Source organism: Astatotilapia calliptera, chromosome 11 (assembly GCF_964374335.1).
Source record: "Astatotilapia calliptera chromosome 11, fAstCal68.1, whole genome shotgun sequence".
Lineage (NCBI taxonomy): Eukaryota > Metazoa > Chordata > Actinopteri > Cichliformes > Cichlidae > Astatotilapia > Astatotilapia calliptera.
The window spans coordinates 10,604,826-10,620,409 of record NC_137432.1 but is presented as its reverse complement, the minus strand read 5'-3'; the positions used below and the strand labels follow the sequence as shown (position 1 = coordinate 10,620,409).

Here is a 15,584-nt window from a genome sequence, read left to right as displayed (position 1 = left end):
AGACCCCTAAGCACCACTCAAGTTAAATAACCCAACAAGTGTATATTTATTTTTCCTTATTTTAGTGTGGGTTCAATTTTCTATTTTCGAATGAAAGATCTTTACTCAAATAAAAGCAAAAAAGTACAGGCTCTGAAATGTACTTTGAAAAGTAATAAAGTAAAAACTAGCTCCTTGAACAACCTTCTACCACCTATTTTTTTCCAAACCTTACTGAACCTTGTGCTACATTAATGTAATAATAAAATAATCACTGTAGGAATAAAAACTTTACTTCAGTCTAAATTTGAATTCTAACAAAGATAAAAAGGGAAGTAGAACATGAGCAGAGAAAAAGAAGGAAAATAAAAACTCTTCTGTTGTTTACATTATAGTGGGTTTCTTTGCGTCTAAACAGCAAAGTAAGTAGGGAAGCAGTTAAGGTGTGCACCCGTCCCTGTGCACCAGTCCAACACACTGCTCTTTAGTTTAAACTCATCACAGTAGTGCAGATTTACCTGTTTATCCTGCGCTAACCTGCAGAGGATTTCATGCAGCTTTTAAATAGCAGGTAGCCTACCGCAGCCCCTTTCATAATATGGCAAAAAATAATGTCACATGACGACCTTATTGTAAGCTAAGGGTTGGACTCATCATCAACAAGGAGAAGACCAGAATCCTTAAGATCAAGTCCAATAATAACAACCCAATCACCTTAGTGGGAGTCCTCTGGAGGAAGAACACTCTTTTACCTACCTAGGCAGCATCATCGACCAGCAAGGTTGAACCGATGCAGATGTCAAGGCAAGGATTGGCAAACAAGCGTTGCCTTCGTCCAGCTCAAAAGTTTTGCGAGATCTCGCAAAACAAACTCGGGATCTCGCAAAAGTTTTGCAAAAGTTTACAGCTGTAAAAAGTTAATACGTGACGAGGCAGGAGGAAGCAAAAGAGAACACACTGAACACGAGAGTAGAGACTGTCAAAATAAAACAGGAAACATGCAGACTAAGACACATGGACTTGACACTGGGACCAGGGAAGAAACAGACATGGGAACAGAATCGGGAGACGAAAACAATGACATGACTGGGACACGGAGAGAGGGACAAAGAGGAAACAAGGGACATAGAGGGAGATAATGGGTCGGGGAGCAAGAATTTTCCAACCAAAAATCATCACTCCAATAACCGTCAATAGGCGATGTATTCACGCATGAGACTTTTGATGGGCGGAGCAGTGTAAACATGCACAAACTGAATTGCGTTTAGAACACAGAAGACGTCCAAACATGGACGAACTAATTGCCAAATTGTACACTGGAGGAGAAGGCATAGATAGAAGTGGACTGTTACCTTAGCGAGGAGGTTGTAGACGGAGAAGACAATCCACTGGTTTGGTGGAAAATGCATGAAAAACGTTCCCCATTGATGCCACACATGACACGGAAATATCTGTGTATACAAGCCACAAGCACACCTTCAGAACACGTTTTCAGCACTGCTGGTAATATTGTTATCACTGCTAAAACCTGTTAAAGTAAACATGCTTGTTTTCCTGTCAAAGAGTTTATAAGTTTTGTTTGTAGGGAATATTTTCATTCATTCATTTATTTATTTATTTGAGATGCGCCAAATCGCACAAATTTTTTTTTTTATATTCACTGGAAGAGACATTTTGATTTTTAACTTATTTGTTGTTTGGTCGAGTGTGTAAGACAGATAAACACTGGAACGGCCAGTAAACACCATTATAGTGGAAAAAAGAAGCCAGTTTCTCGTTGTTTCCCTCCCCACCATTGTGGTTTTTTTATTTAAATAAAATGTTTTTGGGGTTTTTTTCTGAACATAGGCTACTGCCGTTCTTTCTTTCTGTTATGAGTTTCAGTAAATGAATCACTGCTGTATTTGGGCACACTCTGAGGAGGGTGCATTTGCTCGCAGCTAAAGGAGGGTGCCATTAAAACAGCGCTATTATTTATTATTATTATTTATTATCTGCTTCTGTTAACTTCATTGAATTGAATAGCCTTTATTGTCATTGTACAAGGTACAACGAGTGCCACTCCCTTGGTGCAAAATGCAATAATAACTATAAACATAAAATATAAAAAGTACCGAAGTACTCAAACAATAGTAAGTACGATATACACAGAATAGCAGCATTCATTTAATGATAGTATGAACAGCAGCATAATATAGTGACAGTGGCAAGTATGGTATAGTTAAGCAGGTTCAATTGTTTTGTGCTTATTTACTACGGTGATAGCTCTGGGAAAGAAGCTATCCTTGAATCTGTTTGTCCTGGTTTTATGTGACCTGTACCGTCGGCCTGACGGTAATAGTTCAAACAGTTGATTACTAGGGTGAGAGTAGTCCTTAATGATATTGCCAGCTCTGCTGAGGTACCGAGAGTTTGCAATGGCCTCCAGGCTGGGCAGAGAGCAGCCAGTGATCTTCTGGGCTGTGTTGATGAGCCTCTGCAGTACTTTCCTATCTGCAACTGAGCACCCTGCATACCATGTTGTTATGCCGTACGTTAGGATGCTCTCTATGGTGGCTCTATAGAATGTCACCAGCAGCCTCTCCTCCAGGTTGTTCCTCCTGAGCACTCTCAAAAAATGGAGACGCTGCTGGGCCTTTTTTACCACTGCCATGGTATTTGCAGTCCAGGAGAGGTCATCAGCCAACATTATTAGCAAAATTACTCATGGGCAAATAAATAAAAAAATCTCCCTTGTAAAAACGATTGACAATAACCTCAGCCTATAGACTCAGATAGTCGATATATCGCCAACCTTACCGGGGTGAAGATACATGAACTGACATGACAAACAGGGGAGCCATGGAAGGAAACACAAGGAGGGGAACACGTAAACACAAGAGGGAAAAAAAGACAAGGACACACACAAACACACAGAGAGGGACACAGAGGACAAAGGGGAACCTAAGAAACAAATGATCACAAGCAACCTCAGAGACATAGTAAGAATGATCTCAGAACTAACTAGTTAAACTTAAATTATAATAATACCAAAACACTCACAAAAATAGAATACAAATACACCGAGTCCAAAAACCAAGAGCAAAAGTCCAAGAACATGGTAAAAAACAGTTCTGAAGGCTGGCCGTGATCTAAGGAAACTGAGTGCAAAACAAAACGGTTCAGGTGGCTGGCCAAGTGACCAATGGAAGGGATGGAGCAGGTCCGGAGGCTGACCACGGGGATCCATACAAAGTAGTGTATTTCCAATTATACCTTCCTAATGAATAGGAATAGGACTTTCCTAATGAAAAGTCATCAGACTAATTGTTGTTATTGTTTAATTATGAAGAATTATCAAACAATAAATACAAAACTTGAAAAGTCAATACCAAAATTTTAAAATATTAAATTAACAATCACTAACTAGTATGACTGAAAATATTATAGCTGAGAAACATTTTATAGACGCAAATTATTATCTAACTGCATTGTGTATGAAATGTTTTTCAGTATTTAAACAGCGGTGTTTCGCATATAACTATGACAGGTGGAAGAAGAAGTAGTTCCCAGCAATCGACACAATGGTCCTGATAATCAACTGCAAATTTCCCCTAAATTGATAAAATGAGGATATTTTAATATGAAAATCAATTCCAGAGGATAAATATCTGTTATTGGAGGAATCCATATGTCAGTATCGATCCGCACACCACTACTGTTTTTCAACCACTTGTAGTCATGTCATCAACGCTTGAAAAAACAATTGCGCATCTACAGCGTTATGTACGGTTTAATATGAGGTCGCTATTCATGGTGCCTTCAGGTGCACCTCGTAAGTTCATCAATCTGTACACCCAAAGACATAAGGTTGTTGTTTTGGATTAATTTTCCTTTGTTTGGATAAACATACCTTTAATGACTTTGTTACTCTTTTTGATGCCATGTTGTATATAATTCAAAACTTCTGAAAGTTTCATCTCAAAACAAGTCTATTTTTGTAATTCAACAAATCCTATAATATTTTTTTTATTTAACACATTACCAAGACCCTTGTGATAGCTTTCATGTTTCACTTTTAGAAGCTACCTTATTGTTATGATTTCAGCACTGAATTATATAAAACAACGCATCAAGAACAACAAAGTTATTAAAGACACGTGTTTATCCCAACAACGGAAACATATTGACCCCAAAAAGCCTTTTAAACAGCCTTATGTCCTTGGGAGTAGAGATGGCTGAATTTACGAGGTGCACCTAAAGGCGAAACGAATAGCGACCGCATATGAACCGTACCTAACGTCTGTACGTGCGCCAATGTTTTCCAAGCGTGGATAGCGTCATCGCGGTAAAGATGTGGGGAATTCCCGTGATTTAAACATCAACACAAACCTAAGACTAGACATCAAGACTTCAAGACACGCGGGTTCATCGTCGACATGTTTGTTGGGAACTCAGTATGTCTTATCTCTGGTGTAATATTGGGAGCGTACTTTTTTGTTGTTTTTTTAATTTTTCGCATAATGTCACGTGTCATTTCTCTTCACAGTTTATCGTGCCAGCGCTGTTCCTGCTCTCTGGTTCACTCTGTGGTGCCTCAGTGGTGGATCCTGTTCCCACCTTTAACCACCGAGACCCGGTAACCGGAGAGATCCTCAAATGTCCCAAGTGTCCACCGGGCACGTTCATGTCTGCTCATTGCACTGCCACCACACCCACACAGTGTCAGCCGTGCAAAAATGGCCACTTCACCGATCTGTGGAACTACCTGCCCAGGTGTCTGTACTGCAACGACCTTTGCACAGGTAACCTGGAGGTGGAAACAGAGTGCTCCCCGACAACCAACAGGATCTGTCTGTGCAAAGAAGGTTTTTACTCGGCTGATGACTTCTGTATCCGGCACACAGAGTGTGGCCCCGGATACGGGGTTCAAACTAAAGGTACAGTATTCATTTAATAAATATGAACTACTAAACCATCCATCCATCTTCTTCTGTTTATCCAAAACATCAGTATGTCTAACTCACTTTACACTTCCAATGAATGTAGTGACCTGAAGTCCTCTGTTGTCCTCTCTTAGGTACACAGCAGACAAACACCGTTTGTGAAACGTGTCCAGAGGGATATTTTTCCAGCTCATCTTCTGCAGTGGATTTGTGTGTAAAACATCAGGAGTGCTCCAGCGGGCAGAGCGTACTCCTCACTGGCTCAGCCTATTCTGACACCGTGTGTGGCACCTGTGAGAGTCTTGCAAACGGAGGTATGTTATTAATGTTATCTGCCAAAAACAAAATATTTTTTAATGCAACCAAATTTACAAAGTTATTTCAAACTTTCTCAGGTGAGACTCTCAGGACATTCCTCTCAGGATTCTTCCATGCACACAGGATGCGTGTAGGAAAAATCAAGAAGTTTGTTTCCAAGTGAGCACACTCTTTGTCTGTTTGATTATTTTCCAGCACTCCTTCACCTCTAAATTCAAAAAAGATGCCAATTAAACCATTGTCTCCTTGCAACAGATACATTCTTACCTCGTCGGAAGAGAGGTGCAGTCTCCCCAAACAGAGAGAGCCTCTCATGGATCACATCATAGACTGGCTGGCAAAGGCTCCGGAGGAAAAGCTGAGGAAGATTCCCGACATGCTAACAGCTTCAGATCTTAACTCCATGGCAGAAAAACTAAAGAAGAGACTCCATGAGATTAAGCAGCAGAACCCAAACTGCAGCTTAACAATAGATGAAGTAAACAATGCTCTCTAGTCTGCAGTCCGTTACACATTTATAAAAACTGTATACCTGTTTTACAAAGTTATGTGATAAAGCAGAATGTTCTTTGTATCGTTTGTCATTTTATAAGTATATATGTACTCTATAAACTTGAGTTTCCATTGCTAAAGCTACTGTTTGTATATGCTGTACTTAACTTCAGATGGTATAGTTTCTGGGAATCAGAGATTTGGTGGTGGAAAGAGGAAGTTCAGGAAAGTATTTGAAGGAAGAGGTTTGCAAAGATTAAGATTATGAAAGCAGACAGGAATACTGAGAGACTACACATGAAGGAGAAGAGGACTGGAGAGATTGGGCTGGAAATGATTTGCAGCAGGTTTTGACGGTTAAGGATAAATATATGATAAGAAGTGAAGAGTGTGTTGCAAATGAGAGAGAACAGATGAAATAAAGACAGTGATTTAGGAAGTGCAAGTAAAGAGGAAGTATGGGCAGCTATGAAGAGTCTAACTGTGACCGGTCAGCCTTCCAAAAACTGTTAACTACATGTAACTTATGATTTAGCAAGGGTGGAAGAAATCAGAAAGAGGACAAATACTTTTTTACAGCACTCTACCTGATTCTCCAAATTGTTTGACACAATCTCAAAAAGCTGAAATATTCAAATTTCAACTATAGTTCAACTATAGTTTACTAAAAAAAAGTGCTGCAAAACTCCACTTTCATATATATATATATATATATATATATATATATATATATATATATATATATATATATATATATGAATCCAACATAGTGCAACCACTACAGCAATCTGTACTGTCAACGAGCTACCACATGGTGTCGCCCTCACTCCGTTTATATTACTGTTGGAAAAACCACTTCCTACAAATTAAATCTTTCACACAATAAAATGTAGCCTGCCACTCTTGACGTATGCTATAGCTGTTTTTCCTCAAAAGACTCTAACAACCATCAAACAAAGCTTTAATATATTTTTTATGTACTTCCAAGCGATATATATACATAATCTCTAAAGCTAACGAAGCTGTGCGCTTTAGCTACTTCTGCATCGGGAGTCTTGTGTGTCAGATGTTAAACATTGGCACCGCTAGAGGTCCCAGTCTTCCAGGAGCTGGTGCTGTAGTCTCATTAATATCGGTCTGACACCACCAGCGCCGCCGCCCCCTCCTGCCACGCCATGCCGGTGTTCTGGGAATCGCATCGGCTCCCAGGCTGTCGCATCACCGACCGGGGAGGGGCCCCGTTTCCCACCATTGGCTGGTAGCCTACTGTAGCCCATTACCGACAGCTTTACGGTAGAGTGTGTGTGTGAGAGCGTGTAAGCGGTGGTCTTTTTTATCTCGGCCAGGCGCTCAGGCTGCAGGGTTTCAGCATGATTTTAAAAGGACTCTAGCTGATTTTCCCTCCCTAGCATCAGCCTTTACCTCACCACTCTCCAAACTGAAAAGGGATGCGCCTAAACACAAGCGGATACATTGTCCGGACACTGCGAGAGAAGAGGAGCATGTAACCGGGAGAATCCCAGCAGCAGCAGCGGCGGCGGAGGAACCACCTGACTCTTTCCTCTTTTTCCGCTCACGATTTCCCCTCATAATTTAAGGCTTCTCGATGCGCTGAGCCAGTTCTTATCGTTGTTTTGGATATTATCTTCAGCAAAATGAGCGAGGAAGTGTCGGAGGTCCCAAAAGAGCTTCTGGGTAAGATACAAAAGCGGATTTGTGGCTGTGTGTCCAGGCTGGAACAATCACCGATACCCTCTCTCTCATCCTCCTAACTCACAGCGTGCATGTGCTCCGCATGGTAACAAGTTTTACTGATAGTATTGTAACCATAAAATCTATTGTGTTTATAATGCAGCCACACTTGGAGTGCAGTGCTAAGGCACAAATATCCAACCACAGTATAAAAATATGTATACAGGGTTATTTTTTTCTTTTAAATTCATTCATTTCAATATCATAGCAATACTAAACAGATTTCTCCCTAAAGCAGACTGCTGTTATTAAGAGACTGCAAATTCTTTATCTCCAGTTAAGCTTGGAGATGTTTATACGCGGAGCACTGCCACAAGGTGCTTGTTCTGTTAATGTTTACATGGGAGAAGAGCCAGATAGTTGAGATGTGTGTGGTCAGCCTGTCAGTCCTCTGCACATAATTTTAACTCACAGTCATCCTGGTCCACTTTAGCATCTCTAGCCTTCTTGGTAGCTGCTCTACTCTAACCCTTGTTTTCATGATCCCCTTTCCTCATTTGTGTGAGTCTGGAAACCCCTTAGCTCAGGGTTTCTGTTTAAGAAAGTAGGTCAGGTTTTGACATCCAGGTGTAATGTTGGATGAACTTCATCATTCATCTCAAGCAGGGTTCATTTTCTCATTGCCAGACACAGGAGCAGTGGAGAATGTCAAGGAGGCTTTTAGGAAAATGCTGTCAGGTCACGTGTTAGCCGTGTATCATTTATACTATAGATCCCTAACACAGTTTTTACATGTTATTTTCTGTGTACCCTGGCCTCCAGTTAGGACAGAAGCCAGAAAGAGTGTAATTTTACATTGCAGGAATTTCAGTGGAACTCTTGCATACTTGACCTTTTATCTAATTTGAGCTATTTTGTTTACATTTTCCCTGAACTGTTAAACATATATGTCTTTAACAGAGACTTGGAACCACTTTTAAATACAGTTTCTGCAGGTTTTTACAGTGTTTGGGTTTGTTATAGACGGTATTTTTCCTCCTCTTCTTAATGGGAAATTTCCCTGATGTTTGCTGACTAATTCACCCAACTCTGCACACTAAATATAAGGAATCTGTCTGCGTCTGGGTATAACCAGCCATTCTTTGTTGGTGGTGATGATTCAGTATCATGCAGCATTACTCTTGGCATCGTGCAAGGAGTTTCAGCATGATGCTGCAGATGGAAAATTGTTGCATGAACTCAGAGTGTTCTCTGCTGAGTAACAGGACATGTCAAGTGCTTGTGCTCATGTTTTCCGTTTAACTTACTTGGTAGTGAGCAGATTAGGTCAGGACACTTTGAGTTTCAGCCTTTTGAGGATGGAATATTGAAGTGGACATATTCAGAATAAGTGAGCTCGTGCTCAAAATGTATTCTACTGAAACATGCTCAGACACATTCAAAGTTAGGGCAACAGTTACTCGTCTGATTACACACCTAAAGTAACCAGACAGGCAAGGCTGCGTCAGCAAGGAGAGTTAGGAAACAGAAGGAGAAAGTTTGCAGCGCAATGCTGATGCTGGTAGTAAACTTGACCTTCATCTCTATGATCTTTTTGGAGAGTGAGTTAAATATTTAAAATGCTCTTTCTTTCCATAAAATTGCTTCATGTCACTATTTTCTCACACACAGAAGTTTAAACATTTAGAAGAGAGGAAAAACAATTTTGCTCACTTTTGAAGCAAACTGGCTCTAAAATGACTTAAATGATTATTTGTCTCTATATTGATATATGATGTCTTCTTAATTCTTTATAGATGAAACAGTACAGTGATGGAAATCTCAGGAGGGATTTTTTTCACACTCCTCTTCACAGAAACTTTAAGTCCTTTAGATTTCTTGGCTGCTTCTTGTTAACTCCAAGCTTCAGCTCTCTTCAAAGATTTTCTATAGGACTGAGATCTGGAGACCGGCCAGGCCACTCGAGCATCTTAGTATTTATCTTCTTCAGCCACTCCTTTGTTTCATTAGTGATATGTTTTGGGTCATTGTCATGCTGGACACCCATCTGTTACTAAGGGAAGGAGGACCTTTTTTAAGATTTTACAGTACACGGCCCTGTCCATTGGCCCCTCAATGCTGTGAAGTCGTTGTGCACCCTTAGCAGGAAAGCAGCCTGAAAGCATGTTTTCACCTCCATGCTAGACTGTGGGGATGATGTTCTTTGAGCCATACACAAAGAATCTGCCTGTACACATGCCTTCTTGAGCAGGGGGACCTTGTAGGCTCTGAAAAATTCCAATCCATTACTTTGTTGTGTGTTACTAATGGTGTTCTTGGTAATTGCAGCCCCACCTGCAGTCAGATTATTAACAAGCTCCTCCTCCAGCATTTGATCAAATAATTATTTCCCCTACTGTGTCATGAGTGTATTTATTAGTGGCTTTGTGAAGCAACAAATCAGGTTTGACACTAAGTTAATAAATTAGCCAACTAATTTATGGAGCTCTCAGTAGTTTGTTTACACTTTTGCAATGACATAAGTGTCTCATTTCCCCATCACCTCCAATTTAAACTGGTGTGACCTATAGCATATAGCACACATGCTCTACCTACCAAATGAAAACAAATGCCTTGTGAAATAAGAAATCCTGTCACAGCTACATTAAATTGGCAGAAAAAAAAATTACATCCGAGTCCGACACGAGTGATTTGAGACCAAAATCTGCCCAGACCCATTAAAACATACAAGGCCTACATTTGTGGCCTTTTGAGAGTCGCAGAGATTTTTCTGTGACTCTCAGGTCTCTGCACTGAGGTTGCAAAAGTGCTGCAGCAGGAAATGGTGCACACTTGCAGTGAAGTTTATTTAGGAAGCTCAAGGCTGGCAGATGAACCGTTTTGCACCGTACCTAATTATTACTTTTCCTTTGATCTTATGATGGTGTGAGGAAGCCCGTAGGCGAGGATATGCGCAGCACAGATGTACATGCAGAATCCCCGTCTGTGTCAGACGCATGTGCGCAGACTGCATTTGTGACTGTGTTTTAGGTGAATTAACGTGGAGAGGGGGCTGACCCAGTTCTCCTGTTTGAGCCTGTTCGCTGGTTGTTGACACTTCTGCTGGGTGTGAATAATCAGTCTGTAACGGGAAACATACACTCGGCATTAAGCCTCTGTGGGCCTGTGTTCAAACGGGTATGGATATACTCACATGCATAATTGAAATAATTGAAATTATTATATTATAAATGATGTTTTTTCTTTTCTTTTCTTTTTATGTGTTAGAAAGTAGGCGTTAAACGTCTCAGTCGTCAGAAGAGGGATTCATGATCTGATAATTAAATGAAAACTAGAATAAAGTCAATATTCTGTTATATTAAAATGGAACTTAAATATTTCATCATTTTTTTTCCTAATCAGTAGATATGATGGATTTTTCCCCTGTGGCTGATGTACACTGATCTTTCTCTGCTGCGTAAGCAAAGTTGGAAAGAGACTACAAATGAAAAAGAATATACATTAAAAGCCGCCTCTTCTCTTCTCTTCTCTTCTCTTCTCTTCTCTTCTCTTCTCTTCTCTTCTCTTCTCTTCTCTTCTCTTCTCTTCTCTTCTCTTCTCTTCTCTTCTCTTCTCTTCTCTTCTCTTCTCTTCTCTTGTTGTAGGGAATTACAATTTCTTTAACAGCATTTTCCCAAATTTTCTCACTTTAGTCTGTGTCACTCCTTATTTATTTGACTCCTTATTTGACATCTTCTCTCCTCCTCTGTGTAGAGAGCGTGAGGGATGCGGTGGGAAGAAAAGTGAAGCTGTCACTGCGGAAGAGAGTCAAACTGGAGATCAAAGGAGACAAGATGGAGAACAGAGTATTGGTGAGTCAACTCCTGATGCTGCCAAACCATGTTGTTTCATTAAGGCTTGCATTTATCGAAATGTACTGATTTCTCCTAAGAACGTCAAAAATCTTCCTGCTTTTCCCACACTTGTCTTTAGCTGCATAGTTTGTCTTTTCAAGGTTCACTACTTTGATTTTTAGGCTGATTGCACAGCAGCCCTGAACATTTCTAGACATGAAGGAGCGCTTCATTAAGAGTTCACGTGTAAAAACGGCTTGAGTGTGTGATCTGATTAGAAGGGGCAGTGGAGTGTGTGTGTAAAGCATCCAGCTGGTAACATTTATCAGGTTTTATTAATAATTGCCAGTGCAGTGTCTGGCATTAACCCAATATGTGGGCTGTGTGATCTTCTCGGCGGGGTTTTGTAAAGGTTGCACAAGAGCTGAATAAATCGGACTCGGGGAGTTGCACTGTGATTGCTTTTCTTTTTTTGGTAAGGATTTATTTATATTTTGGCTGAATTTCTGTTATTAAAAATATGCTGAGCTGAATGTTAGCAGTTCATATTGGCAGTGCCCTGCTGGCCCTTTTAGTAGGATTACTTTTATAATGAAGAAACATGTCACGATTGTCTGCCAAAAGGAAACACCTTTTTCCCTATAATTTCTAAGGATGTGTATGTTGCGTGTTGGCGATAAGGATATCCTCACAATGAATCTCCCATGCTGACTCTTAGCTTGTAAGTTTGGATACAGTTTGAGGGAGTCGAGCAATCGAGGTTTTAAAAGACGATTTTAAAGTTGCCTTATCTGTGTAGCTCCAAAGTGGCTGCTACTTTGCTGATAGTGTTGATCAGTGGCTCAATCTACAGCCACTAGCTTCCTTTGCTACTTGTCCGATGCGTCATTCATTCATTCTGTCATTTATTCACTTATTTATCCATCCAGCGACATCTCTGACTTTAAACACCAGCCCTCAGTGTGTGCAGAAATCAAGTGGAAATAGCAGCTCAGACCATTAACTTTTGGCCGCAGATCAGTAAATCCACCAGCAGCTAAATAATTAATACCTGGCAGATCATTAAAAATGCACTTGGCTCTTTCTGTGATGAACAGGGACAAAAAGCTGATATAGTTAAGACAGAACAGTTGCTTTTGTAAATCAGCATCTAAGCAGGGCTCATACAGTTGGATAGTACTTTGTGAAAATGGCAGGAGTCTTTTAGTAACTCAGCTCTTAGTGGAACGTGGAGCTTTTTGTAATTCAGCTTTGTGTGGGGGGAAAAAGCTTTGTGAATAGGCCTTCACAAGATTTCTCACATTTCTTCCATCTATATGCTTGTGGTAATGCTAGCACTGCTAGTACTGTACAAGTCTCCTAGGGACACAAGCAGAAAGAGGTAAGAGACAAAAGTGATGAGCATCTCTTTAACATCTTCTGTACTTGCTAAATGGTCTGGGAGCACACTGTGGGGGGAGAAAGTAGGCCTTCCTCTACTAAATGAGATGAATTAGCACTGCTGGTTTCTGGAGCCATCAGAGTCAGCACGGTTGATGTGGAAGAGGTACAGATGTGTTATTTAAAGACTTCTGTTATTTGCTAGTGTTTTACTTGCTGCATAAAAGGGCATTTCTGGTTTCATTCCTAATGTTAGCTGTGATTTTAATAAATCAACCTTTAATAACCCACAGTACTGTGCAAAAGCATCGAGCCATGTCTTATTTCTGTATAGTTTGAATCCAAGGAAGCAGAATTTCTTGGAATGGAAGTGGTCTTAAGCAAGAGTTTTCCAGGCTTTCTGAAGGTCTTTCAAAGTTTTTCTTTGGACATTGGCTGCTTTTTAACTCATTTTCATTCCAGTGCAAACATTACAGGAAACATCACAAGCCCAAAAAAGCCCTAAACAAAATCTGCAGCAGACGAACAGTATTGGAAGTCATGTCTTGTCAAAGTCATGTGCTTAAGAAATAGGAAACGGGTCCAGCATAAACCTGACATAGAACGTGAGAGATGCATCTGGCCCTTCAGGTGATCCATTGACTATTCACTGAAGCCTCATCAGAAATGGTGCCAGTGGAAGGTTGACTGTCAAAAAGCTCGACAGTCGCTTGAAACTTTTAAGGAAGGGAAACTGGGAGAAAAAGCTGAGGTATGCCATATTACACAAAAACTTGATTGAAAATCAGTGGCAACAGGTCTTATGGAGAAGAGATTTATTGCAGAAGTAAAGTAGCCTCTTGTATAAGAATAATAAGATGAATACAGAGGGATGCACCTCCTGGGAACTTGGCTCTTTCACTTTAAGAACCTTGAGAATTGTTCACACACTGGTCTGCCTAAAATGGGTAAAAATGTGCTCTTGACAGTCCACTGTTAGCGTCCACAGGAATCATGTAATCTATTAATACAACATGGTCTCTGCAGAGGACCATACACGTGCAGACAGACACACAACATACACAATTGTAACTATCACCCTGTCTCCTTGATGTCCACCAATCGCAATTTTCCTGTAACAAAGTATTTTGTTCTATTTGTATAGTATGTTTTTCAGTTTATCTCATTCTATTCTATTGGTTTTTCTCTTTTTAAAACTTTTCATTAATACTCAAATGTAATTTAGTCCATTCTAGTGCTCGACCTGCAGCTAACTTTACGTGGCTATGACAACAATGTCGCTATGTAGGAGCTGGACACAGAGGCTATAGTAGTGCTCATACGCACATACGCACTAAACAAAAGAAAGAAGTGGGAGTCAGTACTGGGAAGTGAGGAATTCCAGTGGAGTGGCTCTAGTATTTCTTCCAGACGCGGAGCGTGACGTCGTATCGGCGCTCTGCTCGACTGAACAGAACAAGTACAGCGCTGTTTGTTGCTCTGCAGAAAAGCAGAGTCTGACAGACTGATTATGGAGGAAGTGGCTCAGAGGGAAAATAAACATGTCACGAAGTGTAACCTGTGAGTGTTATCTAGAGTTTGGCATGATGAAAGAACAATCTATTTATAGATTGCCTGGAGATTAAATGTTACTATCAAATATGAGCTTCAAGTATTTTGGAAAAGTACAAACAGGAAGTAGAAACAGGATGAAGAAAAAGGGGGCGTTCAGCTAGTTTAAATGGAGGGTATAGCTAGTATATTATGGAAGTGTAGCATCTGCTGTTCAGTGTTTAAGGTCTAAAAGAGGTGTAAAGTTTTCGAGTCCTTACAGCTTGAATTATTATAGAACAGATTAGCCATCAATACAAACTTAAGTCAGTTTAATACTATTGCGGTTTAGTACAGTTGGAAAAATTAACTTTGTTAGGATTTGATTATGCAGTAAATGGAAAGTATGATTCTGTTCAAGTAACCTTGATGAGTAATGTGTTCTTACTGACGCTGAGTAGAACCTACATCAGTGTTCTCCTCCTCCCAACTTTGTTAGGTGTTCAAATCATGGCAAGCAGCTCTCCTTTCTTTCTGTGGTTGTTTACTCTAATCTTGGTGGACAGCAGACTCTAGGACGTTTTTGTGATTTTTACGTGACACCTTGCAGTTTTGCTGTTGGCTTCTCTTTTACTTAAAAAGTACCATATATCTATTTTCACAACAGTTTATCTGTTCTTTGCAAGTATTACTCAAAAACATATGGATGCATGGAAAAGCTATCTAGAGGTGGAGCTTGGCTAAACTTTGAAATTGTGAACTTTAGAAGTTGATCTAGACCTGTATCTGAATTTAGGTAATTTTGGAAGCATGGATTGCCATTGTGGTTTAAGGGACAGTGGATCTTTCACATCATATGCATGTCGCACATTATCTTCTTCCTTAGAAAGTCCAGACCAAGATGTCCAAGGACGTAATTCATGCATGGTATGGAAGGAATGTTTAGCCTTGGTGGAGATGCAGTCTCACAGTGCTCTTGTTCAGTTGTTTGCTCGTGTACTCATTCAAAGAGGAGTAAACACTCCCTTCCTTTACTTTTGAAATACTGAACCTTAGCCCTGTAACATTACAAATAAACTCCGACCTATATAGGATTTTTTGTTGTTGTTTTGTTTTTAGACAGATACCTGTCCTGATTTGTTGATTTACAAATCTGATATTCGAATGTGTCATGGAATATTTTTTCCTTGAGAAATGCAAAACATAAACAGGTTTCCTTAACGTTTGTTTTTTGTGGTCATTTATTTACTTCTCTCGGTTTGCCAGACTCTGCTTGTATCAGCTGGTTGTCATGTTTGTGGCTTTCTAAGCAGGTTGCCATGAAGGAAGTTGCAGAGAGTCCCTTGTGAACAAACCATGCAATGTCAACATTTTCACTTATCGGCCATTATAAATGCTGAAGCCGATAGATCAGCAAAGAGCTAACACCAGCCTA

The 15,584-nt window shown here is 40.2% G+C and overlaps 2 protein-coding genes across 4 annotated transcripts in view; both read left to right on the top strand.

The window, feature by feature from the left end:
- The first annotated feature begins 4,175 nt into the window (after positions 1-4,175).
- On the top strand, positions 4,176-5,854 carry LOC113032116 (tumor necrosis factor receptor superfamily member 11B-like). Of its 2 annotated transcripts, none has more exons than XM_080307797.1 (5): positions 4,176-4,306; positions 4,508-4,898; positions 5,039-5,218; positions 5,300-5,381; positions 5,478-5,854. In XM_080307797.1, the coding sequence occupies exons 2-5, from the start codon at positions 4,646-4,648 to the stop codon at positions 5,716-5,718; spliced, it is 756 nt and encodes a 251-aa protein (XP_080163923.1). In that variant the 5' UTR covers positions 4,176-4,306; positions 4,508-4,645; the 3' UTR covers positions 5,719-5,854. The 2 variants fall into 2 exon arrangements, with proteins under 2 accessions (XP_080163923.1, XP_026040572.2); XM_026184787.2 differs by having other exon boundaries at positions 4,218-4,415.
- Positions 5,855-6,808: 954 nt separating this feature from the next.
- The window catches only part of LOC113032052 (F-actin-uncapping protein LRRC16A-like), an 86,590-nt gene continuing 77,814 nt past the window's right edge, over positions 6,809-15,584 (top strand). Inside the window, exons 1-2 of one of the 2 annotated variants that reach the window (XM_080307795.1) lie at positions 6,809-7,409; positions 11,160-11,257. In XM_080307795.1, coding sequence (XP_080163921.1) covers positions 7,370-7,409; positions 11,160-11,257 — 138 coding nt within the window. In that variant the 5' untranslated portion in view covers positions 6,809-7,369. The remainder of the gene's footprint in view (positions 7,410-11,159; positions 11,258-15,584) is intronic. The other variant, XM_080307796.1, reaches the window with a different exon arrangement.

Coding starts and splice junctions, on each gene's coding strand:
- LOC113032116 (XM_026184787.2), top strand. Junction 5,219..5,299: donor TGAGAGTCTTGCAAACGGAG/GTATGTTATTAA, acceptor AAACTTTCTCAG/GTGAGACTCTCAGGACATTC. Junction 5,382..5,477: donor ATCAAGAAGTTTGTTTCCAA/GTGAGCACACTC, acceptor TCCTTGCAACAG/ATACATTCTTACCTCGTCGG.